At 38.4% G+C, this 24,742-nt stretch overlaps 1 protein-coding gene across 1 annotated transcript in view; it reads right to left on the bottom strand.

Annotated features, from left to right (window-relative positions):
- Nucleotides 1–24,412, bottom strand: part of OTOG (otogelin) — a 104,469-nt gene extending 80,057 nt beyond the window's left edge. The window contains exons 1-15 of the mRNA XM_059825858.1: nucleotides 24,361–24,412; nucleotides 24,208–24,268; nucleotides 24,015–24,069; nucleotides 20,045–20,135; nucleotides 12,034–12,126; nucleotides 11,663–11,817; nucleotides 11,152–11,270; nucleotides 10,568–10,773; nucleotides 8,988–9,118; nucleotides 8,044–8,150; nucleotides 7,057–7,166; nucleotides 6,093–6,218; nucleotides 4,696–4,804; nucleotides 3,797–3,843; nucleotides 2,773–2,918 (exon numbers count right to left, since the gene is read on the bottom strand). Of these exons, the coding sequence (XP_059681841.1) occupies nucleotides 2,773–2,918; nucleotides 3,797–3,843; nucleotides 4,696–4,804; nucleotides 6,093–6,218; nucleotides 7,057–7,166; nucleotides 8,044–8,150; nucleotides 8,988–9,118; nucleotides 10,568–10,773; nucleotides 11,152–11,270; nucleotides 11,663–11,817; nucleotides 12,034–12,126; nucleotides 20,045–20,135; nucleotides 24,015–24,069; nucleotides 24,208–24,268; nucleotides 24,361–24,412 (1,608 nt within the window). The remainder of the gene's footprint in view (nucleotides 1–2,772; nucleotides 2,919–3,796; nucleotides 3,844–4,695; nucleotides 4,805–6,092; nucleotides 6,219–7,056; nucleotides 7,167–8,043; nucleotides 8,151–8,987; nucleotides 9,119–10,567; nucleotides 10,774–11,151; nucleotides 11,271–11,662; nucleotides 11,818–12,033; nucleotides 12,127–20,044; nucleotides 20,136–24,014; nucleotides 24,070–24,207; nucleotides 24,269–24,360) is intronic.
- Nucleotides 24,413–24,742: the final 330 nt, after the last annotated feature.

Below are 24,742 nucleotides of genomic sequence, written 5' to 3'. Positions count from 1 at the left end.
AATATGAAGCCCAACATGTAGTAAAAGCCAAGAGAATCTGCTTTTTCCATCTACAAACCACTTGGACACAGAGACACATTACGCAAAGTCCCTAAGTCAGGGTGAAGAAGATGAAAGAATCACTGCAAGGCTCTCTGCAGTCTCATGAGCACTGCAGAAAGCCAACTAATTTGATTATCACTTTCCCCAACAAAAACGTCACCACAACAACTAAACCAACAGGCATGTTTCTGCCTGTTTTGCACAGAGATAAGTGCTCTGTAACACAAAAGACAATGACACCCACAATACATATCTTGCACATTACCGTAGCTGATATTTGCTCCAGATCCCTGTTGTCCATTGATGGGCTTTTCAACAGGTCAGGCTGAAAGGCATCTCACTGGGGGCTTTGGCAAGCTGTCAATCATGCCTGAACTTCCATTTGATAAAAGAAGTCACCTAGAGTGCTTCTTCAGGGATCCCCTTGGCTTATCTTCAACCTTACAGTACAGGATACAGCTTCAGTATACAACCACCTGTCTCAAGCTTCTTGGACTCTGCAAAGTTCTGAGAATATTATGCTGACTAAACAGATATATACCTATGTTGAATGCCTATGTTTATGTTTTGCTTCACAGCTATTTTTTTTTTCTTCTAGATGATGATACTGACTTAATCAACTCCTCAGGATCCCAAGGTTAGCACAGAATGAAGCCAGCTAAACTCATTAAAATCAGAATAAGGTAAGTCAAATATGCACTTGAAGTGGGGAATTGTAGCAATGATCAGATACATTGCATCTTGAATCAGTCTCAATCTTCCTATAAACAGGAAATACTAGCAGGATCATCAGATTCTTCCCAACCCAAAAGACGATGCACACAAAGGTTAAAGCCTGTACAGTATTTTTAATGTGCGTGTCCTCACCAAGATTTCATTTCACAGCCCCCACCAGAACTCTTCTACCTCAAGGAGCTAAAGGCTATTAGAGCATAATAAAGCAGTTGTATTCATAACACAGGAATCCACTTTTTCAACACTGGTAACTTCTATGCCCTGTCACATACCTCACCTGATGTCCTCATACACTTCTCCCAGGAACCATAGAGGAGACAGTCGGACATTTACTTGTGGATCATCCAGTTGGAAAATGTATTTGGTCTCTATCTAGTTAGGCTATTTTTCTTACCTCTCAACTTTTATCACAGAGATGAGACTTCCTGCACCCAAGGTCTCCCATCTCTTACCTAGATTGCAAATAAATCATTTCTATTATAATAAACTTATCAATGCCAGCTTAATATGACTTCCTTCTGCTTAAAGGTCTTCTCTGTCATACAGAGAAGTAGGTTTTAGTGCACAAGGACAAAAAGACTTTACTGAAATATGCCTTTAGAAAGAGCAGCATGACAACTTATATGACCATTTTTCTTTCCAAGGAAATCTCAAGTGCACAAACGATATAAGCTGCAGAGAAGAATGAATTCAATCATAACTGTAAAAGGACTTATAGAATCACGTATTTATTTAGAACACAAAAGAAAACTACTATAATGAAGTGAAAGTAGTTACCTCCACGGAAGTAAAAAGTAATGGCGCTAAATCTGATTTTATGTGAAGTACGTAACTGCAACAATATGGAAACTCATCATACTAAGAACTAAAACTTGGGCCTAGCATATAGTAGATGGTCTAGATATACAGCAAAAAGAGTCACATGTATATACACCTCAAACATCTGTACAGTTGCTCCTAGGTAAAAATCATTACATAAAGCCATTGAAGACAGAACATAAATCTGGCCAAGATACAAAGTTTAACATCTTGCTCCTACAGAAAGTCCAGCAGCTTCTTAAGTAGGCATTCACAGTAGCATTATGACCCTAATACAAATGTGGGCCAAATTCTGCCCTTACATGCCTATATAGAACGCAAAGTCAGTGAGAAAAGCCCGACTCCAGAAAACAGCTCAATTCAGCCAACTACACTTCTGACACTACCTATGTATGTTTAAGATCTATTCTAACTTGCCTTAACTTCCTCAAAATTACAAGACCTATCAAGACTGTAATAAGAATGAAATGCTGTAGTGAAAATCTTACCAGTGTTCCATACCTCACACGTACAACGTTATAAGACATGCTCAGAAATCCACATACACAAAGGGAAGAGAATGGGTCTTGGACATAAAGCAGATATTTAGTGACTTCTAGGAGGAGCACTCTTAGTATCAGCTATATATATGCACATACATGTTTGGCTGAAATCAATTGCACAGGATACCAACTTAACAATAACACAGATGCATACATACACCCAAATCTGAGAGAGCTGTCCCAAAAGCTATCCGAAGTTTTTCATATCAATGTAAGTAAAAGTGATTTTCAAGCTGCAAGAACAAAGCTGAAAGAGAATTTATATTCAAGGCACAAAAAAGTCATTCTTCCTTCAAGTAGTAATAAGCAGTAGGCTTATTTTGTGCTGGTTGAAAATCCACAATAAAACAAGTTATCATCCAGGGTTTGCTGCATGAAGCACCATATGCTACTGAATGACCTCAGTGAACACTGAATCAGAAAGCTACCATAACCTTTTTTATCTGTCGCAAGCAAACATGAGAATTTATGTACAGACTTCCTCTGCACTGTTATTGTTCAACTATTTCACCATTAAGGAAAAGTGTCGCTACTGATCAATTTTAATATATTCAATCACAGGTAGGTTTCTTTTTTTAATACATTTTCCCCCTGATTAATAAACCCTTTATTACAAAAAGGTTCTAAGCCTTACCTGTCCACAAGGAGCAGTTTGCAAGGATATGGTAAATGCTCCAGATGTACGGCTTTTTGCTAGAATATATTGGCAGGTAGCTTGGAAAGTGTATTTGCGCCCATCAAAGGTCATGAAATGAATGTCTCCTGAAACCGAGCATTCAGCTGACAAACGTAACAAATAATGCATTTAAGTATGCAGAAAAGACAGTGTTCTCTCAATAGTTATTACTACCGTAGAGTTCAAACACTCTGATACATGATAAAATTTATAAAGTTTTATTCATATTATAACCAGGCACTAGGAACAGGGTTAGGAAGTGAACCTTATCCTTGCTTTTGTTATGGAGTTCCTACCTGATGCCAGGCCAGGATACCTAAACAATTCGTCGACCAGGAGGCAATAATATGTATCATCTTTACATTCTGGGTATTTCATTTGTGGCTCCAAAAACTGATTTGCAGAAACATTAAGCACTCCCACAGTTAACTCATTAACTCTGAGAGCAGTGCTTGAATCTATTGGCAGCTATAAGAACTATGAGGCCATGCGTACCTTTAGCGTGCAAAATCCTTTTGACCTTAATTTCTGTAGTTTAGGTGCCTATCTGTGAAGTGAGAATAGCACCCCTCATTCCACAGGCATGTTATGAAAATAATTAACTGATATTTGTACAACACCTAGATACTGTATCACTAGCCAGCAATACTGTGGGGAAAAAAGTAATCTTTCTGTAAGTCCGTCAAGTGAAGATTAGAGAAGAAACTTTCGTTGAATGACAAGAATGACCAGGTAGTGCCATCTACCAGAGACATTACAGTACTGTATAGGGAGACACATTACTGCACTAAGCTGAAAGGCAGATGCCTGCTATTCAGACCATTTTAATATTTAACCTACTCTGTGTAATGTGCTTATATGTAGATAGAAATAAAAATACAAATTATATAGTGAAATATCACATGAAGATCTAACAGTAATATTTTACCCCAAGTAAAAATTCAGTTATTAAATAAGTTAAGTATTCAAGACTTTCACATACCCGGACATGTAAGATTTGTACAAATCCACTTTCCTCCAATGCAAGTGCTGAAATAAAAACAAAAAGGTTTCATACTTTTTTTTTTTTTAATCAAGCTTTGGCTGTCCCTCAGTTGTTCTTCCTGGATTCCTTCTCTAGGAAGTGAGCACCAAGTGCCTTGAGTTTCACAAAAGAGTACAACAGAGCTATCACAGTCACTAGAATGCCTGGAAGCCATGGCAAGAGCTTGTCATGCGGATATGATCAGGTGAAATGATCCTTGCATTCAGTAACAATTTCTTTTTAGCTCCTTGATAATCATTACAGAAGTTAATGATGATTAAAATTGAGAAGAATAAAACACAAGCAATTTGAATCTTATCATTTTAAAAAAATAGAGTTGTGAAAAAAGAAGTTGCACATCTGCAAGCTCATCCATTTTCTTCAATTAAGTTTTCCAATAAAAGGCATTATCTCTTCCTACAAACTTTTCTTCCCAATGTATAAAATGAACTTAGAAATTCACAAAACAGCAGCTTAGTGTCATAATGACATCAGGCTCTTTGTGTCCAAGTGAGACCACACAAACAGGAGACAAAGTAAAGTCAAAGTAATTCTCATATTAAGATTTTGAGTTCTAGATTCCTTTAGTTTGAGGCAGAGTTCAAGGTGAAGAGTACTAAACATTACAGTATTCTCTGCAATATCTGTCATTTGCTCTTCTTCCACATTAATAGCTCTATAGTTTCTTTTCTCTTTCCCTTCATTGCAAAACATATATGGAATAACAGTTTTCGTATCTAGAAACAGTGATGACTTAACGACTTCATTCAATTTTTAACTGAAATAAGCCTTAAAGAAGTTGTGTCTCATGACCATGAAAGAATTAAGTCCACAGCACAAAAAGAAAAATTACTAACCAGTTATTACATTCCTCATAAACCACTGAACCCATTTCAAAGAAACTTCCATGGTAGTCACAAGGACAGTCCATAGGCTTGATACACAATTCATTTTCATAAATTAGGCCTAGAAGAAATAAAACAACAAAAAAGAAAGTGAAATATCTGTACAAATGGCTGATGGAGCACTAACAAGTATACCCAAGAAACAACACAAATGGTCATGTATGATGGTAAAACTCTAGATCATTTGGTAGTCATTTTTGAGGAAAAAGTGTGCATTTGAATTATATTAAATAAATTATATTACATGAACCAAGTCCCTAAACTGCTTGATACACTAACAATAGTATGAAAAATAGGTATTTAATATTGGGGGAGAGGGGAAGGAAACCACCCACACAAAAAACCCCAAAACAAACAAACACCAAACCATGCTGCCTTGAGTACCTTTGGCTTCTTTTTTGACACCTTTAGCAATGTTTGCCTCTATGTTTTAAGGCACCGTTTGGTCCTTATTTTACCGTAATGTTTTTTGGCTTTGTTTTTTTTTTTTTTAATTATTCCATTGTTAGAGAGCCAGGAGCTAAAAGACTTTACTAGCCCATAAAAGATAAAATGTATGACAAAAGATGTTATACTTATAAGTCACCAGGGTATGTATAAGAGGCAGGACTTGAAGATCCATGGCATAACTTTCTCTGTCCTCTTTTAGATAGATTTATGCACCCAAGAGAAGCTAGTAACACAGGAAAAACTGGATAAAGTATATTTTGGTATTAAGGGTAAAATTTTGCTATAGGCCACATTGGTAAATACCTCACTTGCCAGAACCATATAACAGTGTAAGCATCTCAGTATCAAAATCTGGTTTTGGCCACATGAATGAGTTTTAGTCATGCCACATTTTTTGAGCTCTCCTAAGCACCCAACCTCGCAGACATTCTTAAGCAAAAAAACCCAAAGAAACCCCCCAAAAAGCCCCACACTACACCAAAAAAACCCTGAAACAAAACAACCAAAACCACCCAACATCAAAAAAACCCCAACAAAACAACCCACCAAAATACCATGCTCCCCCACCCTGAAAAAAAAGGGACAGCAGCAACCTCCAGAATCAGGAGGATGGCTGCTCTGTCAACAAGAGAGCAAATCTCATTTTTCACTCAAATTGTGGAGCTCTACAGCTAGAATGTGGATCTGTGCTGAAACCTATTTCCACTTGTTAGAGGGAAGAAAAGGTTCTTGTCAGTTCCAAGGAAAACAAGGTCATTCATCCACACTCTGTTGGCACTGTGTTTATAAAGAGATCCTGTGAATGCCTTAATCTAGCCAGGCCATATAGGTATGTAAACTTGTGGGAGAACAATCTGAATCTGAAATAAAATAATACGTATTTCAGAAGCAAAACTTACCATCTGGACAGTAGCATCCATCAATGCAGGGAAGCTCACTGTCAATGCACTGTGATTGTTGATGACATGAAACAGGGCAACAGCTGATGCATTCATTGTAGGTCAAGGGTTCAGCACAGGTAATAACTGAAAAATAGAAACAGGTAGAGAAATGAAAAGGTATTGTGCTACTGCCTCAGGGCTTAAACAGATTGCACACATTTCTTTGAGGTATTTACTTTTTGGTAAGTCAATTGAGTATCTGTTGTCTAGAACAATGAAACAATGGCTTTCATAACACACACACAGAGAATATATGTATATTCATATTCTGTACATTAAAGGTGCATTGAGAAGGAATAATCTTAAATTACACCAAGGGAGACTCAGGGAAACTTTCTCACAGCAGAGCTATTTAGATACTCAGACCAGCATAGGAAGTAGCAGAACATCCACTAATAAACATTATTGGAAACATGGGGGAAATTTTCTATCATGAATGACAAAGCAGTTTTGGTCCTGTGTCCCAGACAGGTGGACAAGTTAGATGACCTCTTTCAAACTTACTTTCTGTGACTTCTAAGATGAAGAATTATGCAAGCGTATTTCAAATTTATTTTTAACACTCATAGCACATACTTTATATATCAGAAAGCCACGAAGACTTTGACAATATTTGAAAGAGTAGCTCTATGAAAAAAACAAATAGTTAATCATCTTAAAGAATCTCTAATGTTTTAGTAAGAAGGTTCTTGCAACACATTCCAATAAGCTCAGTGCTTTAAAAACATTCAGTACAAATTACACATATGAAAAAAATTCTGTTGCATTTATGTAGCCTTGAAGTGAGTCCATAGTTATGCTTTCATTGAGAACTACGAGAGTTCAAAATAGGAGGAAGGACAAAGAAGTAAAAGTATGAAGAGCACTCTTTTCAAAATACAACTACTAAGCAGTATTTCCAAGTACAAAAGCATCTGCATACCACACTGCTGAAAGTGCGTTCGCCATCCATGAAGTGGCTTTCCTGCTTGGGCACATGCTCTGGCATATTCAGTTAATGCTCGACACCAAGTTGCATTATCAACTGCTGACCTTACACAAATAAAAACTGACATATTATTTTCTACCCACATTCACATATGCAATCATAACCTCATGAGCGCTCCTGCATTGCATACAACCACGCTGTTTGAATCTACTTTAATAATGTTCTGAAGTACTGCGTTGTTTGGCTATGTTAAAAGTCTTAAATGGATAAGACATTCTGCCACACCTGAAGACAGGTCATCAATATATTTGAGACATGATGCTAACTTCCTGAAAAAATCCATGAAAGCCAGAGATACAGCAGTATAAACAGACTTGCATAAAGGTCTTTATTTTTACAAAAGGAGTAGCATCCTTCAGAAAACTCACAAAAAGGAAGTTGTAAGATTTCCACCAGCTAGTCATCACGGTACAAGAAATGGAAATTACCTTCTCCTGTCCTGTCTGTTAATTTAACTAGTCAAAACTGCTTGGACAAGGAGTATAGCACATTGTGAAATTATAGCAAAAATATAAATAGTAATCAAATACCTCTTTTCATTGGATTAACATATAGCTTGCAGATGCCAAACTGACCTATTCACTGTTACTTTCCATTAAGATTAGAAATACTAATGATGTTGCACACTCAGAATCAAAACAGATGCCATATTCAAGAGAAGGAACACTAACAAATTACAAAAACATCTGGGCCTGATTCTGGTCATCCTTATACTAAAGAAAACAGAAACAATTCCACAGAAATTTCTGGCAGTAAAACTACAACAAGTGAGAAAAGCAAGATTATAAAAGAATGTTAGATAAAAACTGATATGAAGAAAGAGACACACATCCGTTCTGTTAACATTTACAATTCATTCTCATGATTGAAGGACAATGTTTTTTAAAACAGCTTTGGAATTATCCAAAAATATTCACTTACATGCAAAGATCATTGGTGCAGCTTGCCATAAAAGGAACAGCACTCACATATTCATGACATTGTTCAAACGGGGGATGCAACAGGATATTACACAGAGTGTATGCTCTCTGAAATGAATGAGATAGCTGTTGTGAATAGAAAGTTTTAAAAAATAAACCTAAGCAGAATAGAATACTATAGAAAATCAGAACAGACATCTCAGTCTGTGACTAGGAATCACTTTCCTCTCATCAACTAGAAGCAGCGGCTAGCAACATACTGCTCTCCATGCCAGAGTATTCATAACATTGAATCTTTTATCCAAGGTCATACCAATGGTAGTAAAACATATACCTTCCCCAAGAAAGGCATAGACCATGTTGCAGCTAAGGCCAGATGACCTGAAATAGTCTTCATTTTAGTTAAATTACACAGTAAAAGGCAACAGAAATAAAACATGCCTGGTATCAGCTTTAGTTTCAAAGCACGTCATTTCAGGGTTGTATCTTGAAAATATTACTTAAAAAGAAAAACTACTTCAATGTGATAAACAAAAGTAACAATAATTCATTTTTTAAACACTGGCAAATTAACTGTGCTGTCATTCTGGTTTTGCCTTCCTGCTTCTTTCTATCCTTCCTAAGGGAAGGAATGGGAACGAGTTCTAGAACACACCCCTACTTTACAACTTTTCACTCATTTAGCCCTAGATTCAAACACTTCTATTGGCTGCTATGCAGACAATGTAACATTTGAAAAGATCAAGAATTAAATTATAAACTCATACAGAAGAAAAGTGAGGGGAAAAAAGGGGACAAGGGAAGCTCTGCTGCAGCAACCATTTTAATCCACCTCTCCGAAGAAGAGCTGAGAACATTTCCAGTCTCCTTGAAAGCGTTAAGTCAAATTCTTACTCTAATTAGAATCACCAACTATTGTAATAATCCTTTTGTGTTGATCCAAACCTGTACAGATTCATGGCTTTGTGTCAGGCAGGGTGGTTCATTGAGAAGAGATTTATCCCAATTGGGTGCTCCTTCTGGAGGATTTTCCTGCCAACTCTCTACGAATTCTCTTACATCATCTGTCAGTTTTCCTAAACAAGACACACACAGAGTCACACAGTGATTTGGAAGAGCAACGTTTCTGTAGGATTTCCCCGGGAAACATTTCAATAATCAAAATATCACATTAAGCAGAGCGTGCCAAACCCTTCCTACAACTAAATGAATCAGCTGGTAGTCTGAAGACAGTCTGGTCCTTTTAAGAAACAAAAATACTTTTGAAAAGAACTATAGTAGGAAGGCTTTAGAATGGCAGAAAGAAGCTTACTCATGCGATTTGGCAAAAGGAAGGGCTTCAGGGAGCAGGACTGTGCCTGTCACAGTCCTTGAATGGAAGAAAGGAAAGAAAACTGTAATAAACTGTATATACATATGTCTATGCTGTTACTTTATACGAAACTCCCAACAGAGAGTCTAAAACCAGAGAAAAATGAGGCATTCCTAGGTCACTGCAAGGGTACAAAATGATTGCATACATTAACAAAGTAAAGGTGTGACTTTTTCATATAGGTAGAAATGTCTAGCTTTAAACTAGCTAAGAAAGGTATTATCCATCATAGGCAAGTGGTGACATTGATTACTACTTGGATCACCCACTAATGCCTATCTTGCCATATCTTTATTACTACTGCTCCCCAAGCTAATTGGATAAAGCTATTATGTACCATATCAACTTGCGCTACAATCCCAGCTTTATACGACTGAGATATCCTGAGAAAGATGAGAGGGTAGAGGAAAGTCTCTGAAGGCAATGAGGACAATGAGCTATTGATTTTGGTATTATTTTAAGCATTTTGATTTAGTGAGCAAGCTATTCAATGGGGGTAAGAGCTGATATTAGTACAGGGCTGATGCTTTCTAAAAATTGAGTGGCACACTTAAACAACAGAGGAAACCTACTACATATTGTACTCTGAGCTTTGAAGCAGTACTCTACAGAAATACCCTTAGCATTTACTGAAAGCCAAGACTCTTGGAAGTATCTGAAGTTGGTATCCAAGGATCACTGGTCACTTCTGAAAGTATTAGCATAAATGAAGTGCCAGATCAAACAAGATTTGGCAGTCTTCATTGATTTGATTTACTAATTAAAATTATAGATTTATGTCCAACAGCAATGTCTCAGGCTTCCACAGTCTCATATATAAAATTGCTAAGAGGGCAGTGAAGATTTAAAAGTAGATTTTACCTTTCCAGTCCTAGGAAACTGAACTACAAATACAATTGTAGGTAATGGAGTAAGACAGCTTTTTGCCATGCTTTTTAAAGCTCTTCCTCCTCAAAGCCCCATTTAAATTGAAACTTGCCCTCTTCACTAACAATATCATCTACTACAAGTGTTTCCATATCATAATTACAATTTCAAAAGTTGCCCATCTTGTATTCAATTCGCATTACAATTACCAACTAAGCAAAGCAACATTTAGTTCACCTGAAATAAACCCTGTATTAACACAAGAGGAAGTATTTTAAAAACTCACCATAACTAGTTTCAAGATCATCCTGCAGGATAGCATTATTGTTTCCACACAGTCCATGTGTTTTGCCCAGGTACTCTGGTGCCATTTTGATATAAACTGCAGATGTACCATCCCAAGCCAGAGTAAAGGCATACCGGTGCCTGACTAGGAAGTATCCAGCTAGCTTCTGGATGTGCAAGTTTCCAATAACGTAAGGTAACTGTACTCTGAGAAATGAGACAGAATCAAAAAAAACAACTTTACATGAGAAAGTATCACTATTAAAAATAAATTATTTGCTGATTTAATGACTTCCTCATACATCTGAAAACCCCGAAATAAATATTGAGTAATTCCCCTAAAAAAGTTGCAAATAAGAGCAAAAATCAAAGGATCAATGTCAATGGTTACGCTCCTTAATACTATGTACCCCTCATTTAGGTATCACCTTCCTCAGACACTACTCTGTAGTAATTATTACAGCTGTAGTCTGGATATTTTTTTAAGCTACCAAAAAAGTGATCTACTTTACCTTTCTTATCAAATCGGTATCATGAGATTTAGTTCGAGTGTAACTACAACATCAGAAACATGAGTGCAATTACCCAAATCCTTTATAGGTGACTTCACTGCTCATCTTTATCTGTTCCTCTCCAGAAAAGAATAAACTAATGGACCTTTTGCAGGAGTAAGGAGAAGAATGGCACTCAGGATCATTATTCACCTGCCAAATAAAATTACTAGCATTAAAGTCAAGATTTTAATCAAACTCTTCATAACCCATGTTACACAACTAATACTCCCAAACCCACCCTCAGCATGTGAACAAGTAGTTTGGTCCCACTCTTCACCAGAAAGCTGACTACAATTAGCACTGTTTTTAGAGCAGTCTTTTTACAGCAGCAGCAGGCTTTGAAAGTACACGTATCAGTTTCCTTCTAGCTATTTACATTTTATGATATAGTAACTGGTAGCCCACACTACATTAAAATTACATCTATATTACATTCTAGAACCCCATACTATCATAACAAGTTATTCTAAATCTCTAAATATTAATGCATTACTAGCAAGCTCAACAACAGCTAAAAGGAATATAGCAGCGCAGTCCCTTACCTGTATGGAAAAACTCTGTTCATCTAATTCAGTATGTCTCACAAGCGCATATGTGGATTTCCCAGAAAAATAATAATAGAGTCCATCAAAAGTTTCAAAATTATATTGACCCCATGTTCTGCATATATGATCTCTTTCAGCACCTGTATTATAGACTAATAAAAGGAGAGTCACTTAAGTACCACCACTGGTTTTTGGATTCAATCTGTAGTTGAGATGTATGCATGTGGTACGCTATGAAATGTCACCACAGAAAGGAGAGGGAAAATACTAGGGCATGAAGGAACCTTTAGGCAGAGGGTAGTTACTCTTGCAGCTGTGGGAACCTGAGTATAATCCCAGAAACCCAGTAAGTTTTCTCTCTTACGCACCTGTCTGGCATCTTGGTCCCGTTGCATTAAATCGACTGCAGTTGCACAGCTCTCTGTAGACACACTCACCTCCATTAAAACATGTAAACGAATCTGAGTGGAAAAAACAAGGCATGTTAAAAATAAATCATGATAGTTTTCATTCTTAAGACCCAGTTCTGTCACCAAATGTAACTCCATGAATGACAGGAGACGCTGGCATAGCATTTAAATGTCCTGAAGAATCCCACAGCCCTCCACAAACGGGAAACATACTGCAACAGCTTCACCTCAAGAGATATAACCAGATGAAGTGAATCTGTTGCACATTTAGAGAAGCCAAATCAAAATGGCTGTGATAACTGTTAGTTTGACATGTTTTTAGTCCCCTAAGCAATGAACAAGTATTACACAATCAAAAAGCACAGTGCCTATATCCTTATATAAAAGCCTGCTACAAATAACACTGTATGGATAATCTCTACCAGGATAAAAGCATACTATGCTAGAAATACAAATGCTGAGATCCCAGCTATAAATCTTTCAGCTGCCCACCCTCCTTCCATCTTACAACTTTTAAGTATACCAATCACAAACACTTTCCATAAAGACACAGATGACTGCTCTTTTTTCTAATTTTATTAGAGACAAACTTCTAAGAAAGGAAAAATGTAATGCTTAAGTATAGTGAGCCTACTGTAGAGAAAGCAAGCTCCCTAACTTGCAATGACAAGTTTGGGTTTGAGGGATGGATAAGTGTTAGGTTTTCTTACTTTTTATTTTCCCTGGGAAGATCCCCATCAAAAACTGACAAAACAAGTTTTCACAGTCTAAGGAAAGATGCGCACAAGCAGAAGCAAAGCTTCTTTGTGATTAAATGCTTTTCTAACAATTGTGACATATTCACTTACTTTGCTAATATTTGATCTTTCAAAGTTTAAGTATCTTTAGGAAAGCATTTGAAATTTCATAATTGAGTATTATGCAATCACAGTAATTCTTGTGTTTGGAGAATAGAAACTGAGATTGCATTTGTCGCAGACAAGCTGCTCATAAGAAACTATTTCAGGAAGAGACAGACTGAAGATTCAGCCTTCTTGTTGTATCTTTATAAACACTTCATATGTAAGTTTGTTTTTCAAGAATGACTTAAGTGCTGTCCTGAAAACCAGAATTCACAGAAAAAGAACTTTTCACCCATGTCAGTGAAACCCTCACTTACAAAATATCAAATCACCAGTAATATACACAGAAGTCCTAACATACCTAGATTAGCAAAGCTTTCTCAGAAGCCTGAAGGTAAAGAGGGTTTGAAGCTTTGCTGATGCAGGCAAAATAAAGCAAGCTTCACTTCTGACAATCCAAATAAACTCTACAATTCATTTAGTCTTGACAGAATTAGACTTCTGAGGAAAGCATTCTAGGATACGGACAACTGGTTTATGATTTCATGGGTCATGCCATCTTTAGGTTTTGTTCTCACTATTGGCATTTGCTAAACATACATGAAAAGCACCAACATCAAAAGTAGATTCTGAACTACTTTACAGAATGGTTGAAATGTTTTGTGTTTTTTTTTTTAATAAGCTGATTGCAAGGAAACAAATGCTTTCTAACAAGCCAAGAATTCGTCATTGACGTCCTAATGCCATTAAACGGATGCTGAATTCTTGATTCCAGCAATAGCAACAGAAAAATAAATTTATTACTAAGGGTGTCTTCTCCCTACCTAATTTTTCTCCCCTCTTCTAGAAGCTCACTTTATTGGTGTTTTACCAATACCAATTTCCTACCAACATCTTTTATATTTTTTTTTTTCCAACACACACCACCCAAAAAAGAAAAAAAAAAAGAGGCCATGCCGAAAAGAACAAGGCAGGTAGAAAAAGTAAGAGAGAACGCTCCTCTGCCTAGCTAGCCCAAATGTCTAGCTCCTTTCCCTGCATGGCCAGCATGAGTTCAATTTAAAAACTAATGCAAGAACCGCGTAGAAAGGTCCCTACTTATTCCGACTGAGGCACCTCATTTACATACCCACAGCAACCAGTCTTGTCACTTATGCAAAAGCCTTAGTCCTCTTGTCAAGAGAGGCAGACATTGATCTCTTTCATCTTGAGTGTTGCAAGACCTGTGTAATCAGAGCTCAGGTCTCTGTTCTTTGCCTCTCTAAGATTATGCCCTACTGCCTGTCCAGTTACAATAATCTGCAATTAGACTGCAAGTCATGTCTGTCTGAGCTGTAGAGGAAGTCAGCCCCCTTTTGATCTTTTGGGTTGAATGATTCCCTTTTAGGCATGGCTCAGGTAACGTGCTCCGAGCCATGTTAATTCAGATGGTGCACAGAGTCAGCTGATCTGAGGACCCTTGCTGTCACTGGAAAGGATCTCCCTTGATCCCTTTTAGAGAGAAATGGAATTAGTCAAATCTGACTTGGAAGTCAGATGACTCAATGATGAGCATTTTCCTCTTAACGAAGTTCTCTTCTGTCTGTGCATATACGAATCTAAGAAAACACGATAAACATACCTCTTGTATTTGCTCATATCCCTTTTTACATCACTGTAGTAGCTTTCCCTACACTGCGTAGAAGAGCTCTGTGTGCAAAGATTAGTTATCCTTAACCAGGTAATGACAAGAATACAGAGTTGATTCAGATCACATTTAGCGATCTTACTACTGCAAACAATGCGGCTTCCTTTAATCATCCAATTCTGCTCAATTACACAGAAACACTTCCTTAGGTATCCAGAATAAACATCCTATATAACAAAGGGTTCACTCTGATCTTTGTCATTAAAAGAATATAAACTCCCTAAATAAGCTAACCCGTGTGATTATATCACAAGTTTAGGTCTCTCCTAGGGACATGAGAAACATTGTAGCACTGGCAGAATGGGAATAAACATCAAGACTAAGTGAAGGTTAAAATTAGGCAAGGTTACGGAAGAGTATTTTATCCTTCGTTTACCTGACAGTGACCTCTATTAAAAAGTCCTTAGCTCCTCTTTTTCCTTTGACATTATGCCAACATGCACTGCGCTGGAATCTGAAATTGAAAACTGGTGAGACTTTTCTAGCAGAAAGTGGTAGGCCTAAGTAACGTGATTCGACTTGCATAAGTAATAATGTGATTTCTAACCAGTGATGTCATTACAACCTGCAAGTAAGTCTGGTAATATGACCATTATTGCCACAAAGCAACTCATCTCAAATTTCTTCTTTATTGAACAGGATGAAGACTTGGGATCATCTTATAATGCAGGTCTGAATTTTTACCTGCACCTCTCATTGCTTAAATACTTATGGTAATACTTATGGTTATGGTAATAACCATCTGGTAATTACTGCACAGGCTGCAACCCCACTCAATATGTGGATGGGGTTATTTTAATCCCTTGGGCACTTGGACCTCCATTTAATTCATCCCCCTTCTTAATTCTTCAGTGTCAGGTAGCAAGAGCCTTCAGGCTAGAGCTGGCACCCTATAAGCAGTAGCAGAGCCTCGTGCCCACTATTTATCACAGCCTTTTAAAAAGTGGGATGGTAATACAGCCTGTTTGCATTTCATTGCAAGAGATCCTGGAGATGTGTCCAGGCTTCACAGAGGTGATTACTGCTGTTGCTCTCTGAAAAGAGATGCTTTAATAGCATCATGTAGACCTGACAGGAGGAAGTTCCAAAATCCATTTTAAAATACAGTACAGTCCCACTCAACTCTGGAAGGCCTTTCAGATGTTCTTCACCTGGGCTCCAAGCACAAGTTCTGTCAATTTCATACTATAACTGTTCAAAGGCAAGTTTCATCTTCATCAAAGTAAGCATTTATTTTTAAATATTATTATAGATGCAATCTATTTTGTGGGTTTGTACCTATGATACTGTACCCACTTAGTTTATTATGCTTTCTCACATTACTACTTTTCTAATGTCTACTTAAGATCTCTTGAACTTATTTCAGTTGCAAACCAACCATGTCCAGGTTTGCTCACTCATGATCTGTTCTTCTGATCTTCTAAGGTGTTTATTAGGAATAAAGTAAGTACAGCTGAAATTAATTTATATAATGTGAAGCCCTTCAGCACAAAGTGAGATACAGTCACTAAAGAACAGCTCTAGTCTTGGAGCACAGAGGTAACTGCAAAGAAAGCATGTATCTGTATCCCATACCAAAAAGTTAAGATACTAAATCAAAGAGACATCTAAATTAAAGTTTTTTCACAAAAGTAAAAGCAAGCCAACGTTCAAGAACATGTCTGACTGCTTAAATCACCATGCACATCAGCCTTGAAATAACTGATATTTGTTTTAACCATCATGTCAATCCAGTTGCTCCAACTGAATTTTGACCTCACTGTAATACACCATTACAATCAATACACTATTAATTCTTGAAGATTTGTGACTGATGTGGACCTTCCTATGGGTATTTTTCTGTAAAACATTAAGCACTTCCTAGTGTTGGAATTCTGTATTTTGTTACTGGTTTTTAAGACATGGCATGAAAAATTTGTTTAATGCAAATCCCTGAAGAGACATTCAGGATATTCATTATTAGGATTTACTTGGACAGAAAAGTTGAAGCACGAAAGATTAATTTTGAGATCTGGAAGTGATCAAGTTTTACTGTTTCCCCAGTTCTTATGATTCTGCCTATTTACCAACTTTGGCCCGAACAGTTTCAGAGCTCCAGAGAGTCATTTACAAGAAAGACAAAGATTTTCTAGTTTTCAGGATTCTTTAAAAGATGACTTATTTTAAAAACTTTATGCAAGTGTAGAAGAGAAGTCTGCCTGAAGGCTATCGAACTACTAAAAAGATCAATTATTTGAAAATGAGCAAATTTTATTCTGAAATGGAAAATGAAAAAACAAAGCAGTTTGGGATAAGAATTTGCAAGAAACATCAACTAGACCTATAGCCATGCATGAAAGAGTAGAAGGTATGCTTAAAATTGAATATTTAAACTTCTGCGGTCAACACCCTTGAAATTTTATATTTTCTAACTCTGCATAATTTCCATTGCACACTTTCTCTAGAAAGCTTTCAGGTGTCCTTTTGACTATGGCAGAACTAATACAACAAATATTTCTTGTATTATCTTTTATTCTGCAACCTGATAGTCTTTGAAAGCATCTGCCTGTAACGGCACAAGTTTTCTGTGGCATACAGCCTTCAACAGGATGCAATACAGCCTTGAGGACAAAGATCTCATTACACCAGGATGTAAAATTTTCCTTTTTGAGATTCTGAGGTGAATGAGTAGCATGTAATTTTAATCCTTCAATACTAAGAGCCTTCCAGTTAGCTGCAGATTTTCTGCTCTGGTGCACCTCTTGAAATCAGCAGACATACTGCAAGGGACAAGTATCTTCTATAGCAACAGTGGCTTTAAAGACTCATGCCTGCTAGAGCATTTCAACACAAGAAAATGTGAAGTGTTTAACCTGTCAGGTATTTTCAACAGTAGTTTGAAACTTACTTCCAGAAATAATTTGTTTTGCCTGTCCCAGGTTCTTAGTATGTGTTAACTCTGGAGGTTTTTGTTTGGGTTTTTTGTTTGTTTGGTCTGGTTTTTAACCTCACATGAAAAACAGATTTGTGTGGAAGGAAGTTACAAGTTTGACAGCTATGTAAACTACATGTTAACTGCTGTCAATTGTTATGATAAACATTTCAAAACCCAAATCCCATATTCCCTGGCTACAAGAAACTAACACAAGAATTTATCTCTTGGCATTTACTTGCACTATACCAACTTTTTTGTTCCATTGACTTATAAGACATTACATTGCTTTCTAAACTGCTTTCAGTTGACTAATACAACACAAAGGTAAAGAGATCTATTGCACAATAAATCACGCACCCATCGTACAAAAAACCCAACATGTGTTACGTGGAATATCTATATAAACAGAGTTATAGGAAGCAAGAAAAAAATGTTACTGCAACAAGAATTGACTGTAATAGGATGAAATATAAGTCTGTTATAATCACAGTTTTCCAAGTATGTCATAGAAGAATTTTCAGAGAGACATCACTAAACTGGAGAAAGAAGCTGATAACCTACCTTGCTGGTTTAATAAAAAAGAAAAAAATCTTTTAATATTTCATAAACCCCAGATTGGTGCAAATCCCAGTCCATGGGCAGAGCTATAGCAGCTTGAATCCCTTTTCAAATAGGAAGAACCAAAATGAAACTATTGTTCAAAGCATTTAGAGCTTGTTACCGAAACTCTTGCACAAAGCAGATGAGGTTGTTCTTTTGTTTTATTTTTAATACGTCTTCTGCACACAGTCCACAATGGATTCCATTTCCCACACACAGTTTACTGGGATTTAAAATGGAAACTTACAAGTCTAGGTACTCCACTGTTTAAAGAGTTTAATAATCCTGATTTTATTTGCCTTCAAGTATGGGCAATCATCAATAATTTTTAAAGCATGTCTTCAACAACATTGTCTTGCCAAAGCAAGTACATCAGAAATGGAAAATCCTTATGAAAAATTTTTGCCCCACAGAAATATGAGTTTATCCAATTACATCTGCAGAGGGCAATGAAACCTAATTCTTGCCATCATAACTACAACCTCCTTTAAAAGCTTAGACATGTGATGAGTTAGCATGAAATACTTGTTACCCATTTCATTCTCCCTCCGTCTAGATTTGTTCTTCCCTTTCTTATTTAAGAAGTAATAAACTTGCACACAAACTCTTTTCAAGAGTTCTGTTAAAATAGCACAATACATCTTAAAAGTCTTTTTTTCTAGCTTGTTGCTCTGAAGCAGAAGATTTTCATCACTAGGCCCATTAAAGGAATTTTCACCTGCCAAAAAATAAACCCAGGGAACCAAAAAATTATTATGGCAACAAATCTGTCAGCATGATTTGCACATCTTCTCTTTGGAAGCTGCTTTATTCGGTTTAAAATAAAAAAATTAAAAATAACAGACTAGAAAAGAATGACTTCTTGGTCAATAACCTGGTGTAACCCTCAAAAGCAGAGGGAGTTTTACTGGTATAGACTGCTATATTTGTAGAGCAATTTTATCATACACTATATAGACACATGATACTTTTCATACACTGCACAGGTAACAGTTTTTGAGTAAAATGATGCTTCTCTAAACCCTTCTATTATTCCTCCATATTCAGCTACACACTTCTCAAAAGCTTCTGAAAGCACTCTGTATGCATGTAAAGAAATTAAAAGCTTTTGGAGATGACACAACCCTAATCACAATTGATAATAGTCCAGTCCACGCATCAGTCTTGCATTTTGCGCTATAAAGCTGGGGGATGCCAACCCGGACTATTCACTATTAGGTAGGTCCCACATCCAATGCAACTAATCACACTGACTGGAGAGAAACTAGAGGTTTTGCATCACTAACTAAAATTACTCTGAATTACTTTGCCTCATGTTTCTCCTTTGTACAAGACAAGCAAGACACAGGTTCTACAGAAGAGCTAACACAGAGGATCTTTAGCCTTGAGCAGAAAGACTTAAGCCTGTCCACTACTGAAAGTAGATGAACCAAAAAAGCCAAGATGCAAATTCCTAATGCCCACCACTGCAAGCTGGTGGCTGAGTAACTCATCCTGCTAACCTGTAGATTGCACACACAAAAAGCATCCATAGATTACCTCAGCAAAAAAGTAACAAACAAAAAACCTTCAAGCACAGAAGAGATACAGGACAGGTAATTCAATGGCATCTAGGCAGCAATCTACATCTTTAGGTATGTCACTACAGGAGCAGATTGCCCTGATGAAAGCTCTTCGTTAGAAAAACTGCAGTTAGAAACAGTCTTTCAAATGATCAAACCACAACCAGGTGTAAACTTAGTTAGGTCAAACCCCATATAAATTGTCATACTCCTGTAGTCCTTTGAAACCAATCAAGGCAGAGCTCCCTTACCCTGAAGGCCTGTATTAGCTATTTTAGGGTGTTTTTCTTCATAAAAATAATTAAATTATGCAGAATATAATGGACAATTGAAGTTATTTCATGTAAAAACATAAATAACTTACTAGATGGTCCACATTTCATACCCTGAAGTCTCCTGTTCCGAGATAAGGATATCATAGAGGATGAAGCATTAGAAACTGCCATTCCAGACACCTTTCAGAAAGAACAAAGAAATCAGCAGCTATAACCAAGAAACCTTAAAAATCTTTTCATGGTCTATCAGTAAATTTACCTTTTTTAGCAAGCTCACTGCTTCATATTGGCTTACTAAAAAGTCATCAAAAAACACCACTGTAAAGTAAAAAGTATAGTCACTCTACTCAAGACTCGAATAAAGGCGCATCAAAGCACATCATGCCTAAAGACAGCAGGCAGATTTTAATCCAAAATGCCCAAAACTGCATAGCCAAATGCTGCCCTCTGTGCCCTTCTCCATACTCCTTTTACTCTCAATTACAGTCTCTATACCATCATGTGTATTTAACATAATTCTCAGTATTTACATTTGGCTGTTTTGGAAATTCTTATCATTCAGCCACAGTTATTTAAAATAATTTTAAAGTACATGCATGCATAAATCACTGAACAGCATCATAATAATTAACAAAATGTCTTGTATGGTCCTAAATTCACACTATTTTCCAAGAACCTGATCCAAACCCAGCAAAATCAACGGGTTTGTTTTGTGGTGGTTTTTGGTTTGTTTGTTTTAAAAAAAATCATAAACACCCATGTTAGTTTTCAAAACATTTCCTACCATCTTCTCCTTAATCTTTTCGTGTTGTTCTAACATTCGAAACTATATGACAGACTAAAGCTTTTATTCTCTTGCATTTCCTTTCTTATAAGCACTTCTGCCTTCAACAGTCAGCAGCGAGGTATCTTGAGTTTTCTTGTATTAATTCTCAATATTGTGGTGAATGAAGCTTTCTTTTTCTCCAATAAATCATCCTTTGGAATCCTAGTGTTTCTAGTCTATTTTTTATAAATTGTTATGTCATGAAAATGTTGACTCCCCTCCTCATTCTTGCCATATTCATCTATTAACCCAACTTCCACTTCATTCTTCCATCTAGCAGTGGTGCCAGTCACAATCCCGCCACACTCCTTCTGAACTCAAGTTATTTACACAGTGGCACCTGTATCCCTTCTGAACCAGAAATACACTGAGTATCACCAAAGTACCATGACAAGAACTCAAATCGATGGGGGGGGGGGGGGGGAGCAGGGCGTGCGCATGGCAGGGGGGCATGGAAAGGAAGAACCCACGGGTTAGTTGTTAACAGCTTAAAAATCAGTCATGGTCACTAGTCATACAACAGCTTCTAGGTAAATTGGAGGGACAACATTCTTTCACACCATTTTACCCAAGGACAGTGTATAGTTTAGGTATGATGTGTGAACATAAGAGCTCCTTCCCATCTTCTTGCAAGTGCAAAGTTTTAGCACTTTACTTATAAATTTATAACCTTGTTTACCCCATTTACAGAGAAGCAGGACTAGGTATGAACTCAGTTATTTATACAAAGAGGTACTGTAGATAGTATTTTGAAAATTGCTCTTTAAGATGCAGCTTTGCATGCCCAGGTTCAAGGAAACTGGTGAACAAAGACAACCCATCTTAAAAGAAGCATTTTAATGACTGAAAGAAAGAAGACAGCACCTGAGCACGTATAACTTGTTTAACATTCTCCAGAACTTTTCGTTGAGAGGAAACAATATCCAAGACAATTTATGTATTACTCAGAAAATACTTTCCATACCAGCTCTTGTAGAATACATGCTTTAAGGAAATAATACTAACTTGTGGGTTTTGTGCACACAAAACAACCAGTCCGGTAAAATGTACTATCATGCAGAAGGGAAAGCAGTATCAGTATTGATCTATAGAGGTGCCTTAAAGAGTTCTTCAAAACTTAAATACTTAAATACTTATATTTCCTTAAAAAAGCCAATAGTAACATCAAATCACAAAAGCCAATTCAGCCTACATCATCTACTTGAGAAAACAGAAGAGCATTCCTGCTTAGTCAAGTTACAAAAATCCACTGATATTTTGTCATGATGTGGTTATATTGCCATGCTCATGACAGGTAGCAGTATACCTCCTAATTAGTATGCCTTTGTTAAAACCACATTGCTCAATTTCTCTATAACCTCCTATCATTGTTCTAGAAACATAGGCTCATCTAGGCTGAGTAACATTTTTCTCAATTTCACATGAGTATTAACATGAACCTCTCGATCCTCAGAAGCCAATGACTTATGATAGTAAGTTTTTCCATATTAATGAAGCATCTGATTACATTTACCCAGTTTACTTTATAAAGTAACACAAATCTTACACCCATTTCATATTATTTCTTCACTTACTTCACTTCATGAAGAGCAGCAGCTATATCCTCTAAAATGTTCATATTTCAGTGACACATTAATTATAGAATACAGTTTTCATTAAGGAAAATTCAGTAACAAATACACTATCTGTTAATAAACAGCATTAACTACAATGTATGATGTCTACAGTGACACAAATAACTGAGCAAAATATTCCCAAACTACCTGTATAAACAACAGCAGCTATGTCTACATAATTTTACCTAAGGTCCTGGTTAGATTTATTGCATTTAATTTTCATGCCCTAGAGTTTTATCATTCAAATTTCTCAGTCCTGTGCATGATTCTGTAAAGTGTTTTTAAAATAGCAGGTGTTTTCTGTGTTCTAAATACCTACTTAGACATTTGACTGAAAACTGATCTCAGAAGCATGTCATTAACTAAGGCTTCATGGACATGAAAGTTCTGCAGAGGGCTTAACCACTATTGCTTAGTGTTGCTTTACCTCTTCCTCTTGAGGAAGCTTGTTAAAAGCCAGAACGTGTAAAAATGCATTACTGTTCATTTTAGACAGTTCAAATGGCTAGAACAACTATTCTTCAGGTTCTTACCTTTTTAAAACTAATATTGAATTTTTTTTTTCCTTTCTCCTGAGCATATTTCTTACTGAAGTTTTCTGCTCTGTTCGTGGGGGGGGGAACCTCAATCCACAAACATTTGCTTTTATTGGTGGTTGATTTTGTTACCTGTTAGCAGTTATGTGGCACATTTTTCTCTCCGCTGAAGCTTTTCCCAGAAAGAGTGGGGAGAAAGCAGAAAGAAAGGCAACTCCTCTGCAGAGCCACAAACAAGGGCTACAAAGCAAACTTTCCCCTTCCCACCCTCAACAAGGGAGCGGGAACCACACACCCTAATTATATTTCAGCAACATGCTACGAGTGATATAGTCAGGTTGCCAAGATAAACTACATCCAAAAACCAGTACTGAGATGTAGTGATCTGATACTGCCAGCTCATTTACTTTTACTGAGAAGTGAAAAGGCTCCCACAAAGCCATTGTTGCTGGATGAGCCAGACCAGACCTCAGCTTTCCTCAGAGCAAGGATGCTTCATACAACATACAACTATTTCTGAATGAGCTGCAGCTGTAGCTACCATCTTCCCTCACTACTTAAACACCTCAGACCCCAAGTTTCCTTCTGTTCATGGCTGACACTCCATGTGGCTGGGATAAAACACATATGCAATGCTGTTTGAAGGAAAAGTCCTGAAGAATCACAAATGGTAGACCAGCCATCAGAAATCCTGATGGTATCACGGTAATGTACAGGTATAGCCAAGTAAGATATGAGAAAAACGTTATCCCAAGGACAACCGGAACACCCGTCCCTCAGACCGGCACCGCCAGCCACCCCTGAGAGGGGTCTCGCCAGGCGGCAGCGCAGCGCGGGAAAGCCAGACGCCATCTTGGGTCACGAGCGACGGCACCGCGTCGCCTTTTGAGCCCCGGTCGCACCGTGGATCCAGACAACCGACGGCAGGAAGGGGCTGCTCTCCTCGCGGGGGGCTCCTCAGAGAAGATCCGCACGTCCCGGCGGCCTCGTCTCCCAAGGAAGCGCCGCAACCCGCTCCCCAGCCCCCGGCCCCGCTATACCCCCCCGCCGCCCCTCACAGCGCCCGGCCCGCGCCCCGTACCTGCGTCGCCGCCGCGAAGCCGCCCTCGCTCCGAGGTGCCGCGCCGCTGCCTCGGCTGAGGGCAGGAGAACAAGGCAAGGTTTACTCGGCCCGGGCAGCCCACCCCGCCCGGCCCACCTCAGGGATGCCGCCCGCCCGGCCGCACACCGCGGCGGCGAGGAAGGAGCCCCTTTGTACCCCGGCTGGCACTTACCTGGGGAGCGGTAGGTCCCCACCGACGGGGAGCTGCGCCCGGGCGCCCCATGGAGATAGGGCTAGAAGGCAAAGGCGGCAGGTTAGTGACGGCGGGGACTACCCTCTTCTCCCTCCCGTCCCGTCCCCGTGCCCTGCCCAGCGGGAGGCTCACCCGGCGGCAGCCAGGTGCACAGCAGCGCCCCGAGGAGGAGCCGGGCCTCCATACGGGCTGGGAGTCTGGCTTCCCGCGGAGTTGCGGCCCTCAGCACCGCCGCTACCTGCGCCCTGAGCTCATCCCGCCCTCCCGGGCGGGGCGGTCGGGGGGTTTATCAGCCGCCTGCCCGCCCTCCTGCCCCGGGCCCTTCCCTGAGCACCCACCTCGGACGCCGCCCCTCGCCCTGCAGCGGAGCTCCCAGTAACCCGAGGTCGGTTACTGACCCCGCAGCCGAGCGGCTCCAGCCCCATTACCGCTTCTCCCTGACTGCTCGTGCCGGGCGCTGACCTCGCCGGCTCCTCACGTTTATTTCCACTTTTCTGCCCTTCTGGGGTTTAGG

Source organism: Gavia stellata, chromosome 17 (assembly GCF_030936135.1).
Source record: "Gavia stellata isolate bGavSte3 chromosome 17, bGavSte3.hap2, whole genome shotgun sequence".
NCBI classification, from domain to species: domain Eukaryota; kingdom Metazoa; phylum Chordata; class Aves; order Gaviiformes; family Gaviidae; genus Gavia; species Gavia stellata.
Note: the sequence above shows the minus strand (reverse complement) of the source record. Positions and strands in the feature narration are given on the sequence as shown.